The sequence below is a fragment of the Malus domestica genome, chromosome 14, assembly GCF_042453785.1.
Source record: "Malus domestica chromosome 14, GDT2T_hap1".
Taxonomy (NCBI): domain Eukaryota; kingdom Viridiplantae; phylum Streptophyta; class Magnoliopsida; order Rosales; family Rosaceae; genus Malus; species Malus domestica.
The window spans coordinates 9,112,849-9,137,283 of NC_091674.1; the positions used below are offsets into that span (position 1 = coordinate 9,112,849).

Genomic DNA, 24,435 nt, shown 5'->3' on the forward strand with positions numbered 1-24,435 from the left:
TTCAGTTTAAAAAATAGTATAGTACCCGTGTTTAGTCTAAGAAATAGTATAGTACCTATGTTCAGTTCTAAAAATAGTCAATGTTCAATTCTAGTAATTACCAGTGTTCAGTTATAGAAATAATCAGTTTTTTAGTTCTAAAAATATCCAGCATTCAGTTCTAGAAACAATGGTATTCAATTTTAGAAATAATGATATAGTGTTCAGTTCTAAAAAAAAAAGGTTGTACAAAGGTTGTAAAAGGAATGAGATTGTACGTATAACTTGCATACATATTCATAAGTATACAAAAAAATAAAAATAAATAATGAAGCTAACATCTAGACTCGGTAGTTTCTGACACTACACAAAAACGACGCAAAAATAACGGGTTTCGGATCAACACGACAACTAATCGGGTCATTATCGGGTGACCCATTAAAAACCCATTAATAACAGGTTCTTAATGGGTATACACGCGGGTAACACGTGGATAACCCGTTAAGAAAAAAATTATTTTGGTAATTTTAAAGTTTAATTACTAAAATATTTATTATAAAATACAATAGCCATATTAATATATACAATATATTCTAGATTAAATATATAGTTTTGTATTATTATTCTATATAAGTTAAAAAAAGAAGTTTTAGTCATTACTTATTTTTATTATGAGAGTTCCTTATTATCATTACTGCTAGGATAAATTTTACTTAACATGTTGTTGTCCAAAATTAAAATAAACTAGTATAGTATTTGTATAGGCAAGAACTAAGAAGACATACATTCAAGTATGAAAAATGTGAAAGAATATATAAACACTCGTGATTCATCATTATTCCTATACGAGTATATAATGGTTACACTTATATTATCGTTTAGATTTTTAAAATCCTCCAAACCCTCATGAATAATGTTTTTTATTTGAGGGCAAAATTAATAATAATTATTGTAGAAGTGTAAAAAAAATATACAATCACTCATAGTGACAAGCTTTACAACTTTCATGAAGGGGTTAGTGACACACCCCGACCCAGGATGTCCACTAGAACTCCGAATCGAGCTGTGCTGGCCGACACCTGGAAGGTGATGAAGCCATAAAGTATGATGATGTGGAAAAATGTGAATAAATTTAAACCTAAGAGTGCCTAAAAATCAGAGTGCGCTGGTGAGCGGGAATGAACCCATTTCACACGTGACGTTAGAGTATAAGTAAGTACAATAGAGTGGATTAAGAATCATACCCTCAAAAGAAATCTCCAATACTAAGATTTGTCACGAATCCTCGACAATAAGAAAGCTCAGCTAATAAAACTTGGAGGGTGAAAACAAAACAAGGGTGAGTGGCCCTAGAAATAAAATTTTTAATAGAAGCCTTCTAAAACGTTATAACCCCTCGATGCATCACCTGTATAGTTTCCAAAAAATCATATCATGTATCAATGTGAAATCAAAATATATCAACAGTAATTCCATAAATATACCCGACACAGCAACTCATCAGCAATATAAACAATCATGTGCTCAATAATCTATATTAGCACGCAAGTCGGAGTCACCTAATGTGACATGTGGTATCGTTTGGTATGCAGATGGGACGGGACAAGACGGGACGAAACGGAGAGGGAGCAAAGATGCCATCGGATGGAAACAAGGAGGAAGAAGAAGGAGATAGAGATGTTATAATTTTGTGTTCCACATATGTGGAACTAGTCATTCCAGGGGGTGAAGCATAATGAAAATTCACCCAAAACTCGTCCCGTGGAACAGCGCATTCCACCCATTTTAGGAGCACCAAACGCGGGATTGAATGTCTCGTCCCACTCCGTTCCGTCCCGTCCCACGTATCAAACGGTACCTATACGACTGCACCCATATCTCATCAATCAACACTAGCACATAAGTTGGAGTCACCTATAGTAACTTGTACGACTTATCCATATCTCATCAATCAATGCTAGCTCATAAGTCAGAGTCACCTATAGTGACCTATACGACTTATCCATATCTCATCAATCAATGCTAGCTCATAAATCGGAGTCACCTATAGTGACCTGTACGATTTATGAGCTCTAACTGCATCTATCGTAACATATACAACTCATGGGCAACCTGTACGACAGTGTCGGAGTTACCTATCATTGCAACTTGTACAACAAAGTCGGAGTTGCCTAAAACATACATGTAGTCATGCCATAAATCCATCATTTCAACTAATACCATAAACTCACCTAAACTTACATGGGTGTCCTGCGTTCACCTTTGCACTTTAAGCGTTCACAATAATTATGTGCAGGTAAAATACATAGAGATAAACCATGATGCAATCTAATACTCAACCATGTTTACATATATATATATATATATAATATGGCATAAAAATGTATAAGCTGTAACGCCCTACTCTCGAATTATTTATTTTCGGGAATAATTATTGGTTATAAGCCCAATTAGACATTAGTTTAATTAACTATCATTACTTACGTTTCCTTACTTCAAATTCTTGATTCTTCAAACATTGATTTATGACCAACATTTAACCACCAAATCATAAGGTTAACTATCATGTTTTCCACCAATGTCCCTCACATTACTCAATTCCCTAAACAAGGCTATTGCCTCAATTATTTAATCTCACTTCTTGTATGGCTGCATCTAACGTCTCGTTAGGCTGCCTACGTATCCTAAACAGGGATCAAGCCAGTCGTAATTCACGTTAGTACTTCAAGGCATTCACAGTAATTATATGCAATAATTAATTTATAAACGTTTGTGGAATTGTCAATCATATATATATATATATATATATAATATACAATAGAAAGGAAAAGACCCACTCACCTGAGGTCCGCGCTATGACTCCCTAGCATGAATATCTAGACGTCACGAACCATCGTCGCCTAGAACAATTATCAAATCACGTCTCAGAGTTCTTACCGATAGAATACATAATTTATATAAAACACATCCCTACGTAGTTCGATTCGGAAGATCCGTATCACGGATTTCCGCCAATTGCCAAAACCAAGTGGTGGTTAACATTTTATTTTAAGAACTTAAAAATCCAATTCAGGAAGATCCATATCTCGGATTCACAATTCGTAAGTTCCTATGCTCTTGAAATATTACGTACTATAACGTATTAAAGTTTGGTGACGATCAAACGGTCGGATCGTCCATCTTTACCAAGTAACGTATCTTAATGAATTTAAATCCAAACGATCAACCTATGTTATACAATTACCAAAACTGAAATCAAGACATCTAATTTAGCCTAAGAATAACGTTGACGGTCCCCTGGCCACGCGCCGTCACGTGTGGCGGTCGGCCGTCTCGACTCGTCGGAAAATCCAACTATTTCCAAAAGTTACCAAAATTTACAGGAATGAAGATCTCAATGAGTAGAGTAACTTTCATACCTATAACCAAGGCCAAATAGGCTGGGAAGAGCTTCAATTTCATTAAAACCCGTCGGAAACCCTATACTTAAGTGTGCTCAATTCGACCTCCAAATTTGCTCTGACGCCTCCACCACTGCTTGGGCTTTGTTCCTGGGTTCTAGGGGAGCCTATTGGTCATGGTAATTGGTTGATTTAGCTTCACGATTTGTGGATTGTCGCCAACACCCACACGCATCACCAGTGCATTTCCCGCGAATCTAAGGCCAAATTGTATGAATTTAGGGATATAAATGGTAGAGGGAAGGCTAGGGAGGTGTTTCCAGGTGATGACTTGGCTTAAATCGTCGGAATTTGGCCTGAAAAACCATCGAAATCCATTGGGTTTCACTGCTCCATGGGTCGGGTCGCAAAGAACCAGGAAGGGATCCATGATCCCATTCTTCCTTTCCCTTTCCCTTTTCCTCCCTTCTTCTTTCTCCATTGTTCATCATCTTCCTCTCTCCTCTTCTAATTCATCCCTCTCCCTCCTTACTCTCTCCTGCTTCCTTTTTTCCTTCGTTTCCTCATTTCTTCCCTTTTTCTTCTTTTTTTTTTCATTTTTTTTTCATTATGATTGGTCAACCCTTCTTTTTATGATTGGTCCCTTTCCTTCCCTTAAAAACCGATTGGTTACCACTCCCACAAGATGGAAGTTAAATTTAATTTATAATTAAACTTTGAATAACCAATTTCAAACATCCATAACTATACTGATAAAATCCGAACTCACAAACGGCTTTTGCCTATGCGTTCGTACCAACGAATACTACATAATTACACCAAAAGAATAAGTTATACATTCCTCTAGATGATGGTCAACAGAAATCAAAATCCTTGCTTCTAGGCATTTTCGTCAATTCCCTCGATTAAAATAAATAAAACGAATTTTTAGGGACAGGTTGTCACAGTTAGCTTCGAAATCCAACACTATAATCCATAAACCTTAAATTTATATTTAACTGTCAATTGTCATTTACGCTTTATTTTTCTTACTGAATTTCATTTCTTTAAATTTTCTTTTTTGAAAACAAGATCATTTGGCAGATGTAACAAGATGAATGGTTCAGATCTTTAATATCACGTTTCGATATTTACAGTTAACTGAAATATGAGTCGATGTCATATAGTTTGTAGAAACTTTATAAACATCAAGCAATATTTTCACTAACCGTAAAACTCTGAACATAATATAAACGATCCAAACCGTTCATCTTCCTACATCCTCTAATAAATCATGTTTTCAAAAAAGAAAATCCGAAAAAACAAAATTTGATGAAAAAAATGAAGCGTAAATGTAAACAAAAATCAACGGTTAAATTTTGATCTATGATTTTTTCAAAGTTAAGCACTTCATGAAAGTTGTAAATTTTGTTAGTACGAGCGCTTATATATTTTTTCTATATTTTTTTCACTTCTACATTAATTAAAAAACTATTAAAGACTTTACTTAAATAACAGCCGTAAGATAAATGAGAGTAATTTGTATCGTTGGATTCTATTTCACTTATATTATTAGAACTTTTTTTGCACAAAAAAACCCCTTCTCTATTCCATTATTTTCCAATTTTACCATTTGATCAAAACTAAAGCCCTAATCCCTTTCTCTTTCCCCAATCTTGTAACCCTCTCTCCTGATCTCGCCATCTGTTTTTCCTAGCCCTTCTCTCCCACCGTATGTTCAGTTCTTCAAGTAGCCTCTCTCAGTCTTTCTTTTCTCCTCCCTCGTGCAGTGGACAAGGCTCTTGCTGTAGTTGAAGCATTGGAAGGAAAGGTGAGTTCTTATTTTGTTGAAATACGTTGATTGTTTGTTTCTTGGACCTATCTGGATCGATTAGTTACAAATCTTGTGCTGATTTTTCAATTTAATGTTGGGTATTTAACTATTTATTTCTATTTTATTGATAGATATTCCTTTATACAAAGATTTTCATTTTTCTTAACCATGAATTTAGTGGATTCAGTACTTTGTTTCTAATTTCTAAACTCTTCTGGTTCTGCAGAGTTTGCATTCATTTTATTATTATTTTGTATGTAAGTTAAGCACGCAACACCAGTTCAGTTTATAGATTGATATCTTATTATCTGTTTCCATTTCTTTGTATGCAATGTTTAAGGAAGAGTTGATTATTTTTATCTCTGAAGGTTACCCATCATTAAACGAGGCAGTTGAAAGCTTGGAATGTTTAATTTTTGCGGAAAGTTTTTGTTTAGCTGCAATTATTATAATTCTTATCTTTTCTTATCTGCCCGATACATCTTATATATTTTGGGATGTGACAATATGGTATGTATATACTTATTTAATATTATATTTTTCATTTGATTATTTATTGGTTTAAAATATATTTTCCTTAACTGGTAACGGATCAGATCATATTATCTGTTAATATTATTAGGTCGATTTTGGATCGGATCATTTTACTGGTTTATTCTCTTACCAGCATTTGTATTTTATATGTTTTCTATTTATCCACGTGGTCAGTCTATAGCTTTCGATGTGATCTCAGTAGACAAATAATGGCGTCTTCAATTCTTTTATTTGGGAACAAATTCGGCGAAGGGGGGATTTCATTATTCAAAGTACATGCACATTGTGCCACTTGCTAAACAGGCTAGTAACAGGAAAGCTAGCATGCACCAGGGATGAGAAAAAAATTGAAGGTGGTTGTTGACGGAGAGAACGAAAAAACTAAACGTTATTTTTTATGCTAAAGAAAAAGAGTGGGTTTAACCTAATAATGTGTTAATAATATTGTGGTTCAAATTTATTTTTGCCGATAATCTAACTTAAAATCTCTTATTTACAAGTGAAGATGAATACTATTACACTGTAATACTAAGTGGCTACAAGATCTTATTTTTATAACAAGTTTTTCTGATGAAATTGAACTGACAGAACGGGGCTTCAAACAGGGGCATTGGCTGGAAAAAAAAAAAAGTTTTGCACGTGGCTTTGTTTCCTACTCATGAGGCTCTAGTTTTTGTCTTTATTATATTGTAGTTTGTTATTTTCATTAAATTTCAACCTGTTTACATTAAATAAAGTTATTAGATGATTTTTTATTAAAAAAATTTAAGTCAAGCTTTTTTCATTAAAATTCTCTAAATTAAAAACTAATCCGTATTTTTGTGCGAACAAAAAAAACTAAGATCACTTAGGTATAGATAAATAAAGGGTAGTTGGTCATTTAAGTGGAGTGGTTTTTCCATAGGCTTTTGCACCAAATCCACAACTTGCTCATTTTCTAAAAAATAAAAAAAAGAATAAGAGATAGGAATTTCTAGGCAATGGCAAAACGTCAACCAACTCTAGTTGCTAATATACAAGCCTTCCGAAAATTGAATATGCAATAATTATATAATTTCACATGCACGATCTTAGTCAACTTTTAAATTTTTATTATGTTAATTTGATATTTACAAATATTTTTTATTTAATATGCCATTTATGTGCATAGCATGGTCTAATCATGCAACAGATTATACGGGTCAACGGCCTTTTTTTTCCATTGGCTGAACAAGTCAATGGCGTTTAGATCAAAGAAAAAGTTATTTGACCGACGATGGACATCGCATTCTGAGTTCAACTTGTAATTCTAGAATTTTTGTGATTATCTTCAATTTAGAGTGAAACGTCAATTTTCTTCATTATTTTTACACTTCACAATTTGATCGTGTGGTTTCTTCGAGGACAAGAGTTTAGACCAAAAATAATTGCAAGACAAGACTTTATTTACCCCGAGTAGTCATATCACTTGTAATTTGATCTCATTTTTAAGATTTTGCAATTGAAAAGAATTTGGTCTGCCAAACACATAACTATGATGATTATTTTGTTAAAAATTAAATAAAAATAGGGTTCAGTGTAAGATTTATTGATGTTATGTTAAGCCTCAGTGTCCCATCTTAGAAGAAGAAAAAAAAGAAAAAAAAAAGCATGTTTTGAAATAGCTTGAGACTAACAGGACACTTTATAAGTCAACTTTTTGGGATTTTTTTCGTGTACTTGTTAATATATACAGTCTTGCAAACTTAAGATATAAATATAGTCACACTTGTATTTGGTTACCGTTCGTTTAAAAAAAAAAACATATATATATAAAAGAGAAAATAGTCTACTCCTCATTTTTAGGGGTCAAATCAATAGTTTCAAAGATTTATTTTTAGCTATACTTTATAGAACTTCATTTTAATCTAACTTTGTCGCCTATAACTTAAAGTCACAATTTTACTTCTTGAAACTTAAAATTCGTTTCATTTTGACTTGTAGATTCTTTCTTCTCCCTGAAATTTACAAGTCGCCTCCTAAAACATATATGAGACCCAACACCCAATAAAACTATGTCACATGTAATAAATTTGAGGCTTATTTTTAGCTACGCCCTTAGAACTCAATTTTAATCTCATTTTGCTCTCTGTAATTCAAAAGTTGCAACTTTACTCCCTAAAACTCAAAATTCGCTCCATTTTGCCTCCTGAAACTTGAAAGTTATCTCTATAAAACTCAAAAGTCGATCTGCATTACCTTAGATCTGTTAATTTCTTATGTGGGTTTGATTGGGTGCGAAAGGCTAATTAATTTTTGTTTTTTTATCTTTTTCATCTCTTCAATTTCTTTTAAACTTAATATTCTCTGATTGTTGAATGTTAACACATAATGGAGATTTACAACCAAATTTATTGCACATGTGGCATAGTCTTATCGGGTGTTATGTCCACATATGTTTCCGAAAGCGACCATAAATTTCAAGGAGAAGTGAGAGTTCACAATTCAAAGTGGAACGAATTGTAAGTTTCAGGGAGTAAAGTGATAACTTTGAGTTACAGGAGGCAAAGTGAAATCAAAATGGAGTTCTAGGAGCGTAGCTAAAAATAAGCCTAAATTTGATTCTGAATCTACATTATGCATCAACATAAACAATTAGAGAATATTAAGTTTAAAAGAAATTGAAGAGATAAAAAAAAAATTGATTAGTCTGGCTCACCCAAATCAAGCCACATAAGAAATTAATAGATCTAGGCAATGTAGAGCGAATTTTGAGTTTTATTAATATAGACGACTTTCAAGTTTCAGGGGGCAAACTGGGATCAAAATCGAGTTCCGAAGGGCAAAATAAAGCAAATTTTGGGTTTTAGGTAGTAAAGTGACGACTTTTGAGTGATAGGGAGCAAAGTGAGATTAAATCGAGTTCCAGGGGGTGTAACTAAAATTTTTGACTGGAGTGACTATTGTTTTTCCTATTAAACTGTGTTCTAGGCTAAAATTTGTGAACTAAATGATGTGTCACTAATTTAATTTATATGGTGTAGAATGTGTCCCATCAATCAAATTTATATGATATAAAATATGTCATGTCATATAGTGCACAAAATTGATGTATGTTGCATCACCCAACAAAATTAGTTTTGCATTTCCAAAGAGAGTTAAGCAAATTTTACCTCTAAAAGTGTCATTTGCTAACCTACATGGCACTTATATGTTACTCTAAAAATAGTCTTAATGACAAGAAAACTTATCTATAAGTTTTTCGATGAAATTTCTTATGAGAGACTTCTTATTAGTTGGTTAATCCCAATTAGTTATTTCTTAAAATAAACCTAAAAAGAATGGCAGCACTGTGATTACCTAGCCTTCCCAGGTCCGATCTTGAAACTAGAATCCTATATATACATGCGTCCCCATCAGTTTGAAAAATCTGCAAACATACCCAAACCAAATTTTCAGACCACTAAAAGAACAATAAAAAAAATGTCAGGCTACCCACACCTTCCTCCCGGCTCCGGCTATGGAAGTGCTCCGCCAGGTCAACCCTACGGCGCGCCGCCCCAAGGGCAGCACCAACACCAGACAGCTCAACCCTACGGTGCTCCGTCTGCACCGTACGGCGCTCCAGCAGCACCGTACGGCGCGCCCTATGCTCCAGACAAGCCGTACAATCCAGACAAGCCTCACAAGAATCAAGGTGGCGGAGGCGGATATCCGGCTCCTGCTCCGGGATATGGCAGCCCGTTCGCGGCTTTGGTTCCGTCGGTGTTCCCGCCGGGCACGGACCCGAACGTCATAGCTTGCTTTCAGCTGGCGGATCAGGACGGCAGCGGCTTCATCGACGACAAGGAGATGCAGAGAGCTCTGTCGTCGTACAATCAGAGCTTCAGCTTGAGGACTGTTCATCTTCTCATGTACCTCTTCACCCAGACCAACACCAGGAAGATCGGTAACAATTTACAAACCTCATCACTCCATGTTTGCAGATCTTTGTAATTTTTTGATCGGCGCACTGAACGGTGTCGCCTGCGCCGAGTCAGTGATCTGACACTGAGTCGCGGTTAGAAACTTAGAATCAGTGAATGTCCATCATGCCCTTAACGCCTATCGGATATAATCCATAGAATGCGTATGTGGTAGTCGTGGTCAGTTGACCGTTGAATCTTTATGACATCATGCGTTATGCTTATCCACAAAAAGATAATATGAGACTAAGTTTTGGTTTACAAAATTCACATTGGAAATTTGGTCTTTTTAGTATTTAGCTTTTCTAAAATTACCGAGATGGAAACAGATCGTTGCCGTCTTGGCAATTTAGTCCATCATGTCATGCTTATGTTTTTTTATTTACGTGGCGTGATATTTTATTAGTGGACTGGACACCACTATGGCGGTGAACCCTTTATATGCAACTTGCTCTCGAGTATTTGCTAATTTGGTACAGTTTATCTTTGTAAATAATGATATTTATTGTGTGTGTGTGGGTAAATTGTGAAAACAGGGCCCAAGGAATTCGCTGCACTGTTCTACAGTCTTCAAAGTTGGAGGGTAATCCCAATAATTTTCTTTTTTTTTTCCTCTTTTATAATCATTTTGTTTTTAATTTTAATCTTCTTCTAAAAACTGAAATCTTATTTGGTTTCATTTTTTGCTTCTTAGTTTTCATTTTTTTGAAAATTGAAAAAAAAATGCAGTTACCAAACAAGATTTCAATTTTTAGTTAAAAAAATCAAAAGCTAAAAATCAAAACAAAAAACTGAAAACGAAATGGTTATTAAACATCTCATAAGATTTTGTCTTTTAATTTTTGTGAGAAATTAACTGTTTTGTAATTGGTGTGGTTGATCAGGGAGTGTTTGAGAGGTTCGACCGGGACAGAAGTGGGTTCATTGATGCAAATGAGTTGAGAGATGCACTGCTGAGTCTGGGATTTGCTGTCTCACCTGTAGTTTTAGAACTGCTGGTCTCTAAATTCGACAAGACTGGAGGCAAAAAGAGGGCCATTGAATATGACAATTTCATCGAGTATGTTTCCTTTTCCTTTTTTTCTATCATTCTTTTTTGGGATTGGTTTGAGGATCAAATCCTTACGCATTAGATACTTACAGCATTTCATTGTGGTATATTTTATATTATGTTTTCTTATCGATATCTGATGATTCCTTGTTCGTTTGTTTTGATTAAATGCAGGTGCTGTCTGACTGTTAAGGTGAGTTCGATTTTCCCTAAGGCTTATATTTTGTGCACTTAATTTATAGTGTTAATTGGGGAAACCTAGCGTTGGCTTGAAAGTTGATTCTGATTTATGCATAGTTTGTACGGTTGAGTATTCAAAACTCTAAAATCATTGTTCATCACTGAATCATATAGTTTCCACAAAAATGGATGTTCATTATCTCAAGAGGACAAGCTGTGGGTTAACAGCTAGACTGTCGATGCTTAAGGGAGCGTTTTCTTTTGTGATGCTTGTGTCTTGCAGGGATTAACCGAGAAGTTTAAGGAGAAGGACAAAGCGTACAATGGTATGGGAACTTTCAGTTACGAGGAGTTCATGTTGACTGTCCTGCCATTCCTCATTGCGTAGGTTGTGTGTTGCTAAAGGCTTTATGAATTCGGTTCCGCGTCTTCCAGTGTTTTGTAATATCTAGTTCTTTCTTTCCTGTTTCTTAGTGGAGTGGAGTGCAATAGCTGTATTTTCTCACTGTATAGCTTTCATGTAACGAGGCTTCAGAGTCTGGTTTTACCATGTTTTTTACTTTTGCATCATTTTCCTATTAAAGGTTGGTGTCGTTGGAAATAAAATTTTGGGAAATTTTATTTAAATCCATCTAACCTATTTATACATCCAACTTACTCTTTGCATCCATTTGATTTTTAACTAAACTATTAATATCTCTTTAAACCCAAATTTAATATCTAATATACCCTATAAACCCAATTCAATATGTGCATTTATTTTTACACCTATTGAATTTTTAACTCAAAAGCTGCCGCTATGCCACTTGACTTTTGATGGTAAAGGGTTTACCTCCTCCTTAAACTTCTCCTCCTCTTCGTAACTGGACAAAGCAACTACTTCTACCTTCATATTAACAAATGAAGTACCAGAGACAATAGGCTTTGATTAATAAGAACATTATACAAAGCAAACATGATCAGAGAGTAGAGAAGAATAACTTATATTCTTAGTCCTAGTATTGAGGAAACAACTAAGCAAGATAATGCAAGGGAATCATGGTCACTGGGTCCTTTCACACCGAACATTTTTTCATCATACGTAAGCAGTAATTCAAAAGCAGGTTTAATGTATAAACATATGGGAAGAAGGATTGGTAGGATATTCTCCAGACCACTAGGGTTGGACTTGAAAGCAAGAAATCACTAGAATTTCAGTATTGATTCTGGAATTTGGGGCAGCAACTGCTTCATAATTTTTTTTTTGTGTCATGGCGATTAAGCCAAAGGCTATCAAAAAAATCTGAGGAGTAAACATATGCTTTCGTTGTTGTTTGTTTTACCCAGAAGGTAGGATGCTTTTGTTGTATTTGTTGAAAAAAATTACAGTAAAGTAACTTCTACACTCTAAAAAATTTAAAATCAAACGAACAAAAAATTCATAAATTGAGTCATACCTTGGTTGGAGGATTCAAAACTTCAAAATCACTATCCATCAATAAAAAAAAACTTATTTTTCTCTATGAGAGCTATTAGGGTTTTAGTCAGAATGAACGTAGGATAAACAAAGAGTGATCGTAGGGTTTAATTATAGTGTTTGGGTTTATTGATAAATTTGAGTTTTATTATTAATTTCATTTTGTACTTAATAGTAATTATGCAATAGGATAAAATAGACAATTAACATTTGAAATTTAAATTAGGTGTAAAAAAGATTAAATGGGTTTAAATAAAATTTCCTCAAAATTTTCTTTGGCTAAGAAGTGAGATGACTTTGACATCATTTTCCTATGTAATTTTTTTATTTTAGCAAAAAAAAAAATTAATAATAAATAAATTGGACATCTCCACATTTATTTTAGGGGTCAATAATTCCAAAACGAAAGCCCTTAATCCAGGCAGGCACATAGTATCTTCTAAATTTATTATGCAGTGACCATTGTTTTTCCTATGAAATTGTTTTCCATGTCAACAAGGCACGCTTACCAAATTTATGCATTGAATGTATGTCATCAATCGAATTTATATGGTGTAAAATATGACACATCAATTAAGTTTATAGGGTGTAGATGGGTCACATTATTTGGTGCACAAATTTCGTGCACGAATTTGGTGTATGTAGCACCACCCAACACAATAAGTTTTACATCTCCAAGGGAGATAGCCAATTTTATATGTGAAAGTGTTATTTGCTAACTACGTGGTACTTATATGCTACTATCAATTTTTTTTCTTCCAATTACTTTTAACCCAACTCTTCAAATTTTATTCTCTATCTTAAAATATTAGGATTAAGTACTTAAAACCTGAACCTTGTATTGTCATTCCAAATTAGTCTCAACATTTTTAAACATTCCAAATAAGTACCTAATCTATTGAAAGTCATATATGTTAAGTCTCAGTTAATTTTTTCGTTAAATGTACACGTGACAACAATGGATCCCATTGATTTGCTTATTTGGATACTAAAATAATAACAAAAGTAACTTCAAAAAAAAGACATGAAGATGCATAAAAAATATAAATAAAAAATTCACAAATAAAATGGAAAACAAAAATGAAGATTGAGAAATCTCCTAACAAAGAAAGAAGAGGTTAAGAATTCATATAAGGTTTCAAAGAGCTTATTTCTACTTATGTGATTTCCTCATTCGCCAATTTTTTGCTAGTAAAGCCTCGAGTTCTTCTTTATGGGTGGTGAAGATGGTGGGGGCCACATCATGGCAGTCCATACCGTTTCAGCAACCTCCATGACCTTCTTCTAGATATTGGCTGCTTGAGTTGTAGGGTAAAGTTTGTGGTGGTGCATTGGGTTTGGAGGTAAGTGGTGGTGACTGTTACTTGATGGAGGCCATGCTTCCATAACCTTCTATTGATGTTGGAGACAAAGTAAACCCTAATTAATTTAACAAAAAAAATTAATTAGGTCTTGACAGATGTGACATTTTCAATAAATTAGATACTTGTTTGGAATGTTTAAAAAGGTTGAGCCCAATTTGGAATAACACTAAAAAGTTGGAGAGTTTTAGGTATTTAATCCAAAATATTATTATATCATGTTTGTTTTTTGGGGCCCAAATTTGGAATATATCGCCGCACACGATTTACTAGTTGAAGAAGTAGCAAGTAATCTTATAAATATACAAGATCAATTGCTACTTATTAATTTACTAATTAGGTTGCTACCTATGTTGAAGATGCATGTTTCCTACTTGAGGTAGCAAATTTAACTTTGCTACTCAATTGCTACCTCTCTTAGACCATTTTCAACCCTTGGGTTAAAACCAAAACTTTTTAACCCAGAAAATGTAGGTTTTAACACAGAAACAATTTTTGTCACATGGGCCTGGGCCCCCACCACATCCCCGGCTCGACTCCGCCATAACACGATATTGTCCGCTTTGGGCCCCAACCATGCCCTCACGGTTTTGTTTCTGGGAACTCACACGAGAACTTCCCAGTGGTTCACTCATCATGGGATTGCTCTCACATGAACTTGCTTAACTTCAGAGTTCAGATGAAACCTGAAGCCAGTGAGCTCTCAAAAGGCCTCGTGTTAGGTAGAGATGGCAATATACATATAAGGTTTATAAGATCCACTCCCCTGGGCAATGTGGGATGTAACAATCCACCCTTTTAGGGATCGACGTCCTCGTCGGCACACTTCTGGCCAAAGATTGGCTCTGATACCAAATTGTCATATCCCGGCCCGGGCCTCATGATTTGTAGCATCCCACATCATCCAGGAGAGTGGATCCCGTAAGCATTATATGTATATTTCCATCTCTACCTAGCACGAGGCATTTTGGGAGCACACTGGCTTCGGGTTCCATCGGAACTTCGAAGTTAAGTGAGTTCGCGTGAGAGCAATCCCATGATGGGTGACCCACTGGAAAGTTCTCGTGTGAGTTCCCAGAAACAAAACCGTAAGGGCATGGTCTGGGACCAAAGCGGACAATATCGTGTTACGACGGAGTTGAACCTGGGATGTAGTGGGGGCCCGGGCTGGGGTGTGACAATTTGGTATCAGAGCTAATCCTTTGCCAGAAGTGTGCCGACGAGGACGTTGGGTCCCTAAGGGGGGATGAATTGTAGCATCCCACATTGCCCAGGGGAGTGGATCCTATAAGCCTTATATGTATATTCCCATCTCTACCTAGCACGAGGCCTTTTGGGAGCTCACTAGCTTCAGGTTCCATCAGAACTCCAAAGTTCAGCGAGTTCATGCGAGAGCAATCCCATGATGGGTGACCTATTGGGAAGTTCTCGTGTGAGTTCCCAGAAACAAAATCGTGAGGGCGTGGTCGGGGCCCAAAGCAGACAACATCATGCTACGGCGGAGTTGAGCTCGGGATATGGTGGGGGTTCGGGCCAGGATGTAACAGTTTTTTTGCTTCAATAATTATGGGTTAAAATTTTAGCATGAGATTAATAAAGAATGAATTTAAGCTAATTTTTTTTCCAGTAACTTTGTCCTAAACAAACATTATGTGGATTATCATAATTTATTTTTATGAACATTTTAATCTAAAAATAATTAGAATTTGAGAAAAGTTGAAAATTAACTAAACTGACCCTATGAAACATGTATTTATAGAGTTTTTTTTTTGGTGAATTTTGATTTAAATATTCTTTTAATTGTTTTTGACACACCTTGACCCAGAATATCCACTTGGACTCCCAATCGAGCTGTGCTGGTTAACACCAGGAGGGTGATGAAGCCATAAAGAGTAGTGATGTGGAAAATGTGAGTAACTTTAAACCTAAAAGTGCCTAAATGCAAGAGTGCGCATGTGAGTGGGAATGAACTCATTTCACACGTGATGTCAAATCATAAGTAAAGTACAGTGAAATTAGAATAAGAACTATACCATCGAAATTAGTATCCGATATCAGCGTTTGCTAAAAATCATCGTCGACATGAACACTGCTACTAAATCCTGGAGGGACGAAAAACAAGGGTAAGTGGGTCTAAAAACAAAACTTTATAAAACCTTTTTGAAAATGTAATAAACCATCTTCGGAAAACAATTATAGTTTCCAAATATAACATAATGCATATAGTATGAAATTACTTATCATAGTTTACAGAATGGACAAAACGCAACATGTACACTAAGGTCTGGATAGTTCGTTCAGACTGGCCGTTAGTCTGAGGGTGAAATGTGGTACTGGACAGACAACTCATAGCCTTTAAGAAGGCTTCCAAAGACTTGGAAGTAAATCATGCATCACAGTGAGATACAGTAGTGATGTGTACACCATGTAGCCGAACAATGTAGTTCACAACGCTTTAGCGAGCATATTCATATTGAATTTCTCTTGGATTTAGCAAAAAACTATCTCGATAAGGCTAAAAGAACACTCAGGAATTTGAGGGTCAAAACAAGTCCATCAAATCTAGAATACAAGGTAATTGGAATGAATGCAGGACATCTCGCTACAATGGTAGCTTTCAGAAGATTCAATCACCAACAGTAAAGATTCATTTAGTAGAGTATTTGTTAGGTGATTAAGAGGTTAGCGGTCACAACTAAAATTTTAATGTCAGCGATTCTTCTAGACAATCTATCTGCCTAAAAAACAATACGAAGTGCAGTAAGGTAGACACGTACCTAAAATTGACTAGGATGTCTTCCAATACAAGCAGGTGACTATGGAATCATGGTTAAGTAGATGTCAATCAAAACGCCAGAAAATCTAAAATGTTTTTAAGAATGAGTAATTTTGCCAAGTGGTCTAAAACGTAGTCCCTCTGACCAACGGAAAGTGAGTTGATAGTTGGTCAATGATCACCAAAACGTCATCATAATCTCCACATGTACAAGATACCACGTACAGGGAGCTTATGGTGATATTCCCCATCTCTATTTAAATATAGGAAGTGATTATAACCACTCGAACGATTTCTTGATGATTTGTAAGTAACATCATATCAATACTTGTGAATTCCAGCTGAAATGGGATAGGATAGGCTAAAAGTGTTCAAGGGTAGATATATCTTTTGTTGCGGTAAACAGTGATTACGTTTGCACAACCGTGGTAATACACAATAGTGCGATTGTAGATGTTGGTTTGGTTTCTCTATCACCAATGTCAGAAATTTAGTTCCTTTCAAATGAAAATGCATTTGTTGAAGGAATTATTTTGTAAAACATGTTCATTTGAGCAACATCATATAGCATGCAATTAACAATTAAAGGCGGAATCATGCTTACATGCACTCAAAAACAAAACATTTACCCATGAAATTCAAAGCCTAGTAGATTGGTGAACCAATAATCAACTCAAAAATAAGTGAGTTGAAATTAATACCTTTGTAGATTCCTCTTTGCATAAGCAAAGGCTAATCACCCAAAGAGATAGGGGCCTTCATTCCTTGCTTCTTAGATCCATGGATTTGTATGGAAGAATAGGTTCTCCAAGTTCCCAAAATTGAGAACCTCTAAGTCTCTACACCAAGGAGAGATTGGATGATGAATGAGTGACCTTGGAGGATTAGATGACTAGCTAATCACCTCCAAGGTGTTGGCCTCTTTAGAGAGAAAATGGAGAGACAATTCTCACCAATTTTCCCCAAAAATAAACCCTTATTTCACTTAATGAATATTTAGTTATAAAGTCATTTATATAGTCACTTCTTTAAGTGACCTAAATAACCAAACAACCCTAATTCATCTTCATGGCCGGCCATATAGGGATTTATGGGCTTTTGGGCTTTAATGAATCTTTATTCATTAAATTGTCATACAACTTAAGTTAATGGGCTTGACGTTCGAAGCCCATTGGGCCTTAAGGTCCAAAATTATCCCGTGGTCTTTAACGAACTTATTCGTTTGATTAATTAACATATTAATTAATCCTTGCCATAAATAATTAAACCATTCAATTAATCTTACTCATTTCATTTATTTCGTCCATCTCTACCTTACACGGTGTACGATCCATTAGGTTCCTTTTAGCGAGGTAGTGGGCGATTAAAACCATTTTACATCGATTGTGAATTGAAACTATTTTCAATTCTCCCTTTAGTGATTACACACGTTTAGGGCTTCCACAAACCATGAGTGACACCTAGCCGTATGTCATGGTTACCCAAGCTAATCAGAAGAGGTGGAGAACCTATTCAGTCTGGGATTACAAATGCAATACGGTCATTCTCTAATCTAATACTCTTGACCACATTGTTTGGTTTGATAGTTTATTTTCTCATGTCTACTATCCAATGTGTGTCTTGTGCTTATATGATTACCTTGAATGTGATTAGGAACACATTCCCAAATCTCATTCATACTCTGGCCAGAGATTCAAATCATATCAGAGAGTATTCTCCCTCAAACGGTTTGAAGGTTAGAGATCCCTTGTTGCGCATTCACTTGTCTCCATAGCTAAGCGGCTTGACCCCAACGATGCCGTGGACACCCTCCTGGTGGGATGACTTTGACATAATCAAAGATCAAGGTCTTAACCACAAGACAACTATGATGCCTCAGGTCAAAGGACTACTTTGCATTATCCCAACCATGAGTTCTCATGTGACATGGAATATGAGAACTCTTCGTTGATCGCGTTCAGTGAACTCATTCTCTATTGAGCACCTACCGTACTTGTCTTGATGTCACACACACCAATGATTCGAGACTAATCACTCTCCCTGAGAGAAGACATAGTACGTACCGATCTTGACGGACTGTCAATGCCCAATTGGCAATCCTATGATCAGGAACGTTTAGGATGTGTCTACGAAAGAATGGTCTCAAGAATCTAACTTCATTAGATTACATTCTCCCAATCACATATTCCTTGGACTTTATCGTTTAAGCATATAACATTTATATGAGACGGCTCAAACAATAATCTATGCCCTTTATATGTTAAACTAGATTAGTTTAACATGTGAAATGTCCGTAAAGTATCATCACATGATTGGCTTTAGGGCACATTTCCAACAATCTCCCACTTGCACTAGAGCCAATCAGCTTGATCATCAATGATGATATCTCTTCTGTAGTCATTTCATAAATGGCTTAATAGTAGGCCTAGACAGTGGATATCTATATGTGTTATCCATAGAAGCAACCTTGAGAATACCGACGTCACCATTATACATGATTCTCAATCATGTGGTTCAGTCTCTCATTTGTGTTCGGATCTTGATGAGACCTTGATTCCCAGGCTTGAGCTATCGCCCCATTAGTGTCATACACTTTCTGGTTGGAACCGAATAGAGAGTTCATAAATGAACTTTCCCATCCAAACAACATTGTTGTAAACTTCTATATGGCAATATATCTTGCATTCATAATGGAACACACTAAAGTCATTACTTTAATGTTTCCATCCAAATATCTCTTTAGTCATAATAAAGAGATATTCGTTTATCTCTTCATTCATAATGAAGAAACATCCAATGATGGATTAGATTCATAATCTAATACATTTACGCTTCCATTACGTTACTTTGATTCTTCCTCGATCTTTGAGGAATTTATCCTTTAGTATTTCTTAAATACTTAAGGACTCACTTGACAGTTGCCATGGTTCTGATCCTGGGCTTGCACTGATATCATCTTATACCGTTCTAGGTACAACTCATATCAATGTTTTTCATACAATATGAAATACATAAATCACCTTTGTGCATATGCATAAAGGATTCTATTTACGCATTATTTCTTTGGGAGTCAAAGGGGTACATTCCCTTTGAGAAGGGCAACTTGCTAGTCTCACTAGAATCGTCCTTTCTTATTGAAGTTTATCATCATATGAGAAACTTCCTAGCATCCATTGTCTATTATTAGGCATTGATATAATCCAATTATATCATGAAATATATCATTATAGATTTCCATCCCATGTATATAGACTATATCTCCCATATACATTCTATCGTTTATAGAATGCTTAAAGTCATAACTTTAACGAAGAAGTATTCTTTTCATTTCCAAAATTAATATATCATATATATTTAAATTTTAGGAACATGATTAACTCCCACTAATCTTTTGTAAAACTAGTAAACAAAAGATTCATTTATATCTTTATGAGAAATCAAACGATTTGAACCTTTTCTCATAAAATGCAAATAGCTCCCACTAACTTGCTAAGATCCATGATGGATGGATCTCTACAACTTACATGTCTTGTGATTTATAGTTTTAGACATATATTATCAAGACTATCTTAATAATGGTTTCAGAAACCCATATTATGTCAAAACATTGAATCACCATTTAGTTGTAGCTAGCAATCTTCGAATTTATTGAAACTAAGACTACGTCAAAAATGGTTCCTTTAAAGTCAACCATTCTATTTGATTGTAGTCATCTTAAGCTACCAATTAGCTTTGAAGGTTTCATTATTTCGAGTCAAATGGTACTTTACCATTTCCTTGAGTATATATCGTATATGCACTCAATCTAGTCATAAGGATTTTCATTCTTATTTCTTTCGAATTAAGAGGTGCAACTCTATGACATAGTCATAAAGTTCAAAACCATTCAACTGAGATGGATTATAAATCCTTATCGACTACCTTGGAGCTTGTGGTATAGGAACTAGGTTGTTATATTTGTTGATTACTTTCTTGTCTCTCAAAGAACCCATTCTTTGAGTTCTATCTCTCGTTCATTTGCTTTTAGGCAAATCACATTGTAGAATTACAATGAACTACCCAACAAAACAACATTTGTTAGTTGGTTTATAGAAGCGATATCCAAAAGTTATTTTAAGGATATCCTACAAGATTATTATCAAACAAATATTGCTTGTTAGCACACAACCCCAAATCTTTAACATGCTTAAGATTTGTCTTTCTTTCCAACTACATCTTATGGAGTCATGAAAATATTGGAAGATCTTCTCATTGACAATCATATTGTTTTAGAAGTATATATCCTATATATGGGTAATAGATAACATCTAACGAACTAAATCTTATTCAAGTTCGTTCTTCTCCTAATGGAGAAATACATTATCTTATGATGCTATTTCCTTGATATCTTTCAAGGAAACTTATCTAAAGTGTTACCTTTCCTTGGATCAAATCTAAGGAGGTAAATACTTTAGATGTCTTACTCATCAACTTACATTTCTTGAATTCTTTGAAACATTTTTCAAAGTATTCGGACTTGTGTTTATTCAAAATAAACTATAGTCCAACCGAGAGTGATCTTCGGTGAATGTTATCCAACATGAGTAGTATTATGTTTGTGGACAAGTGCCACTAACATTTAAGTGAATTAACCTCAACAACTTTGTGATTCTTTCTTCTTTCCAAAAGAATAAAGATTCGAACATTTCGCCTCTATACAATTTTAACAAGAAGGTATTGGATCCGGATCTAACGATCCAAAGCGTCCATTTATGACCAACTCGTAATTTATGTTTTAGAGGTATCACAACTTTAGTTGGGATTAGTCACTACCCTGCAACCTTTTGGGTTTTAAGCATCATTATTTTCTAAACAGTTAACACCACCATATTATCTCTACTATAAAGATAATTAATTAGATTACCATAATCTAATCATTGATTAATAAAGAACATTGTTTTGTCAAACAAAACATTTATCCATTTCACATAGTGACAGAATTTAGTTCCTTAAAATTGGAATATAAAGACAATCTATGTTTTTCCAATTTCTTTGGTAGTTCATATGAGGAAGTAAGTACCATCTGCTTTCGCAGAGATCTACATTTGATTCACGCTTCGAATGTGAAGTACTTTCTCTTCTCTCATTAATCTTCTACTTCTTATTAGCCACACTTTTACAACGATTGTAAAACATAGTCACTAATACGGAATCAAGCATTCAAGTAGAAGAACCAACTGTTTTGAACTTTTCAAGAACAATTTACAACACCTTCGAAAAGTGTGTTCTTGACACTTGCAAGACATTTCTTGCAAATACCCCTTCCAATGTCCATCCTTTCATAAAGAAAGTTTGTTCCCTTGGAGTTATTTATCTTCTTTATTTGACTTTCACCTTTGACTACATTAGTCATGGTCCCTAAACTCTCACTATCTCTCTTGAAACCTTTTTCAATTGTGTTATACACATCAAACAATTTTGGAGAGCATGTGGTTTATTGTTCACTATATAGTTTACAATAAACTTAGTGAACGATTAGGATAGGGAAACAAAGGTGAAGTCCTTGCCTAGTTTCCGTCTCGTTAAGTGGTTTATCACTTCAACACTTAATGATTCAAAATCATCATAAGTCCATGTTAATGGACTATTTTTGTCAACCAACCATTATGTTCTAAACATAATTACAAACCTTCAAGAGTTGTACAAGGCAACTCTCATTTCTTCATACAACAATTTGTAAGTGAAGAAACATGGCACATAAAGTGTTCATGCCTTTGTGCTTTCTTCTCAAGTTCTTTGTTCATTTAACAAAGAAACAAGCACTAAGTGTTTGCATTGACTAAGAGTTGTTCAAAGCAACTCCTATTTCTTCATACAACAAATTGTAATTGAAGAATTATGACATTAAAAGTGTTGTCCTCTTTATGATAGACATTTTCTAACATATTCTTCTAATGATACATTATCAATAGTAAGATTGTGAGGAAGAGACTACTTAGATACATTTACAATCCTTTTAAGACATTCTTTGGGATTGTGGTACCAAGTCCGGAAACTAAAACATTCGGTTTTGTCAAGTGTTGGATAGCGTTTGCAAATATATTGGTAATCAAATACATAACGAATATAAATTGATTGATTTTAAGCCATTTGATTTGGGTCTTTAAATCAAATAGCACCACCCACTATTTTTGGCAAATTCCATATCCCTCATAGGAATTCGAGAGTTTTGGATGAAACTCCTAGTAGGTTATGGGAGGCTCACTATTACCAAGCCCACCTCACGATGATACGATATATGGCTAGCAACAATAATAATGAGAGAGTACGCTTACTCATTTGCAACTCATGCAAGTACCCATCTTATTTGGCCTCTAGAGAATGTAACCTCACAATGATATGATATTGGTTCCATTGCACTTAGTTAAGTTCTTCCCACCATGCTTAGTGTGTGAAGGGGTTCAAGAATAGCCTCACGATGATACGATATATAGCTATCCTCGTTGCCTACACTCACCTCATCATATGTATATGGATTCCTCCTGAGTATAAGCATGCACTGTGTACTCCCCCATGATAGGGTGAAGCCGGTGTACAAGTCATAAACGATTGGATCCCACCACGGTGGAAGGCCACGAAGAGATATTCTAAACATCTCTCGCTTATCAACTTAATATTGGTTTGGTTGAGGGTTTTAGGTCTCATCACATATAAACATACATTTTAATCTCTATTAAAACTATTTTGGTCCTATTACAACTATTGTTCCATCTCATTGTTTTAGTTGTACATAATACTCCCACTATGCTTTTAAAACGGTTTTTAAAGCAAGAGTATATGATACTACTAACATAAACTTTGCATTCATTTGATGGACTACATAGTTGTCTTAGGGCCTAAGGATGATTATGAACCTTTGTTTAGATTCAACACGAGCCTTGTGTTGAACCTCGGTCTAGGAATGAAGATTGATTTTAGTTACGCGTTTAATCACATTAAGGCGTGTTGTCTTATGGGCGTTGGACCCAACTACTTCATTTTCATGCATATCGTATAAAGCAAGAAAGAAGTACTTCAAAGTAAAGGTGAGCTTATGCTCATTACAACATTTGCATATAACAAATTACTTTAAAGTAAAGAAGAGCTTAAGCCCTTTTACAACATTTGATCAAATCAAATTACAACCAAAATCTAATCTACACATTCCCATGGTTCAAACAAATTTGAAACGCCTTTCACATAGCTCAATTATATTAGGCTTAGGTTCATAATCACCCTTTAATTAATTAACACTTTAACTAATTAATGAATGCAACATTTTCATTTGGTTTTTGTATCCATAAAATTGATTTAAATGGAGCTAAACAAAATGAAAATCCAATTCTCATTTAAAGAGACAAAACAATTTTGTTCTCATCCTATTTGGGCCATCATGCAATTAACCTCAACTTTTGGGCCATATTGCAATAACAAAAACTTTTGGGGTCACTTTGTATAATACACAAAAGTCACAACTTCATGTAAATACAACTAGAACCCAAACTTTTAATAATGCAAAAACATCATTAAAGGATCAAAACAATTTGTCCTTTAGCGTTTTTGGACCTAAACGTAAAAACGTAAACTTTTGGGCCAAAGTGCAAATACACAAAAGTATCAAAACTTTATGTAATTGCATAAAAGCCCCAAAAGTACTCCCTTTGAGGGAGTGGCCTGTTTTAGGGAGAGGATAAGAGTGGTGTGTGTGTTGATTTGTAAGTTTTGTCAAAAAACATGCAAGTGTATGTAAGATAAGTTTTTGAAATAATTCAATCACAATTATTTCAATCATCATTTATACAAATATCTAACACTTTAAATACATAATAAATCATTTAAAAACATATCACATATACTTTATGAAATAATTCAAAACTTTGAATCAATACACCAAACCTTTTTGTTCTTGGCAAGAACATCAAGAACAATGAAGAACATTCATG

General features: G+C 34.8%; 1 protein-coding gene across 3 annotated transcripts; it reads left to right on the forward strand.

Moving 5' to 3' along the window:
- The first annotated feature begins 8,271 nt into the window (after positions 1-8,271).
- Positions 8,272-13,640, forward strand: LOC103415031 (calcium-binding protein CBP). 3 transcript variants are annotated; one of them, XM_070812568.1, is made up of 5 exons: positions 8,272-9,634; positions 10,187-10,233; positions 10,535-10,710; positions 10,876-10,894; positions 13,535-13,640. In XM_070812568.1, exons 1-5 carry the CDS (start codon positions 9,091-9,093, stop codon positions 13,559-13,561), a joined length of 813 nt encoding a protein of 270 aa, XP_070668669.1. In that variant the 5' UTR covers positions 8,272-9,090; the 3' UTR covers positions 13,562-13,640. The 3 variants fall into 3 exon arrangements, with proteins under 3 accessions (XP_070668669.1, XP_028948432.2, XP_008351617.4); XM_029092599.2 differs by lacking the exon at positions 13,535-13,640 and adding an exon at positions 11,056-11,508; XM_008353395.4 differs by lacking the exon at positions 13,535-13,640 and adding an exon at positions 11,165-11,508.
- Positions 13,641-24,435: the final 10,795 nt, after the last annotated feature.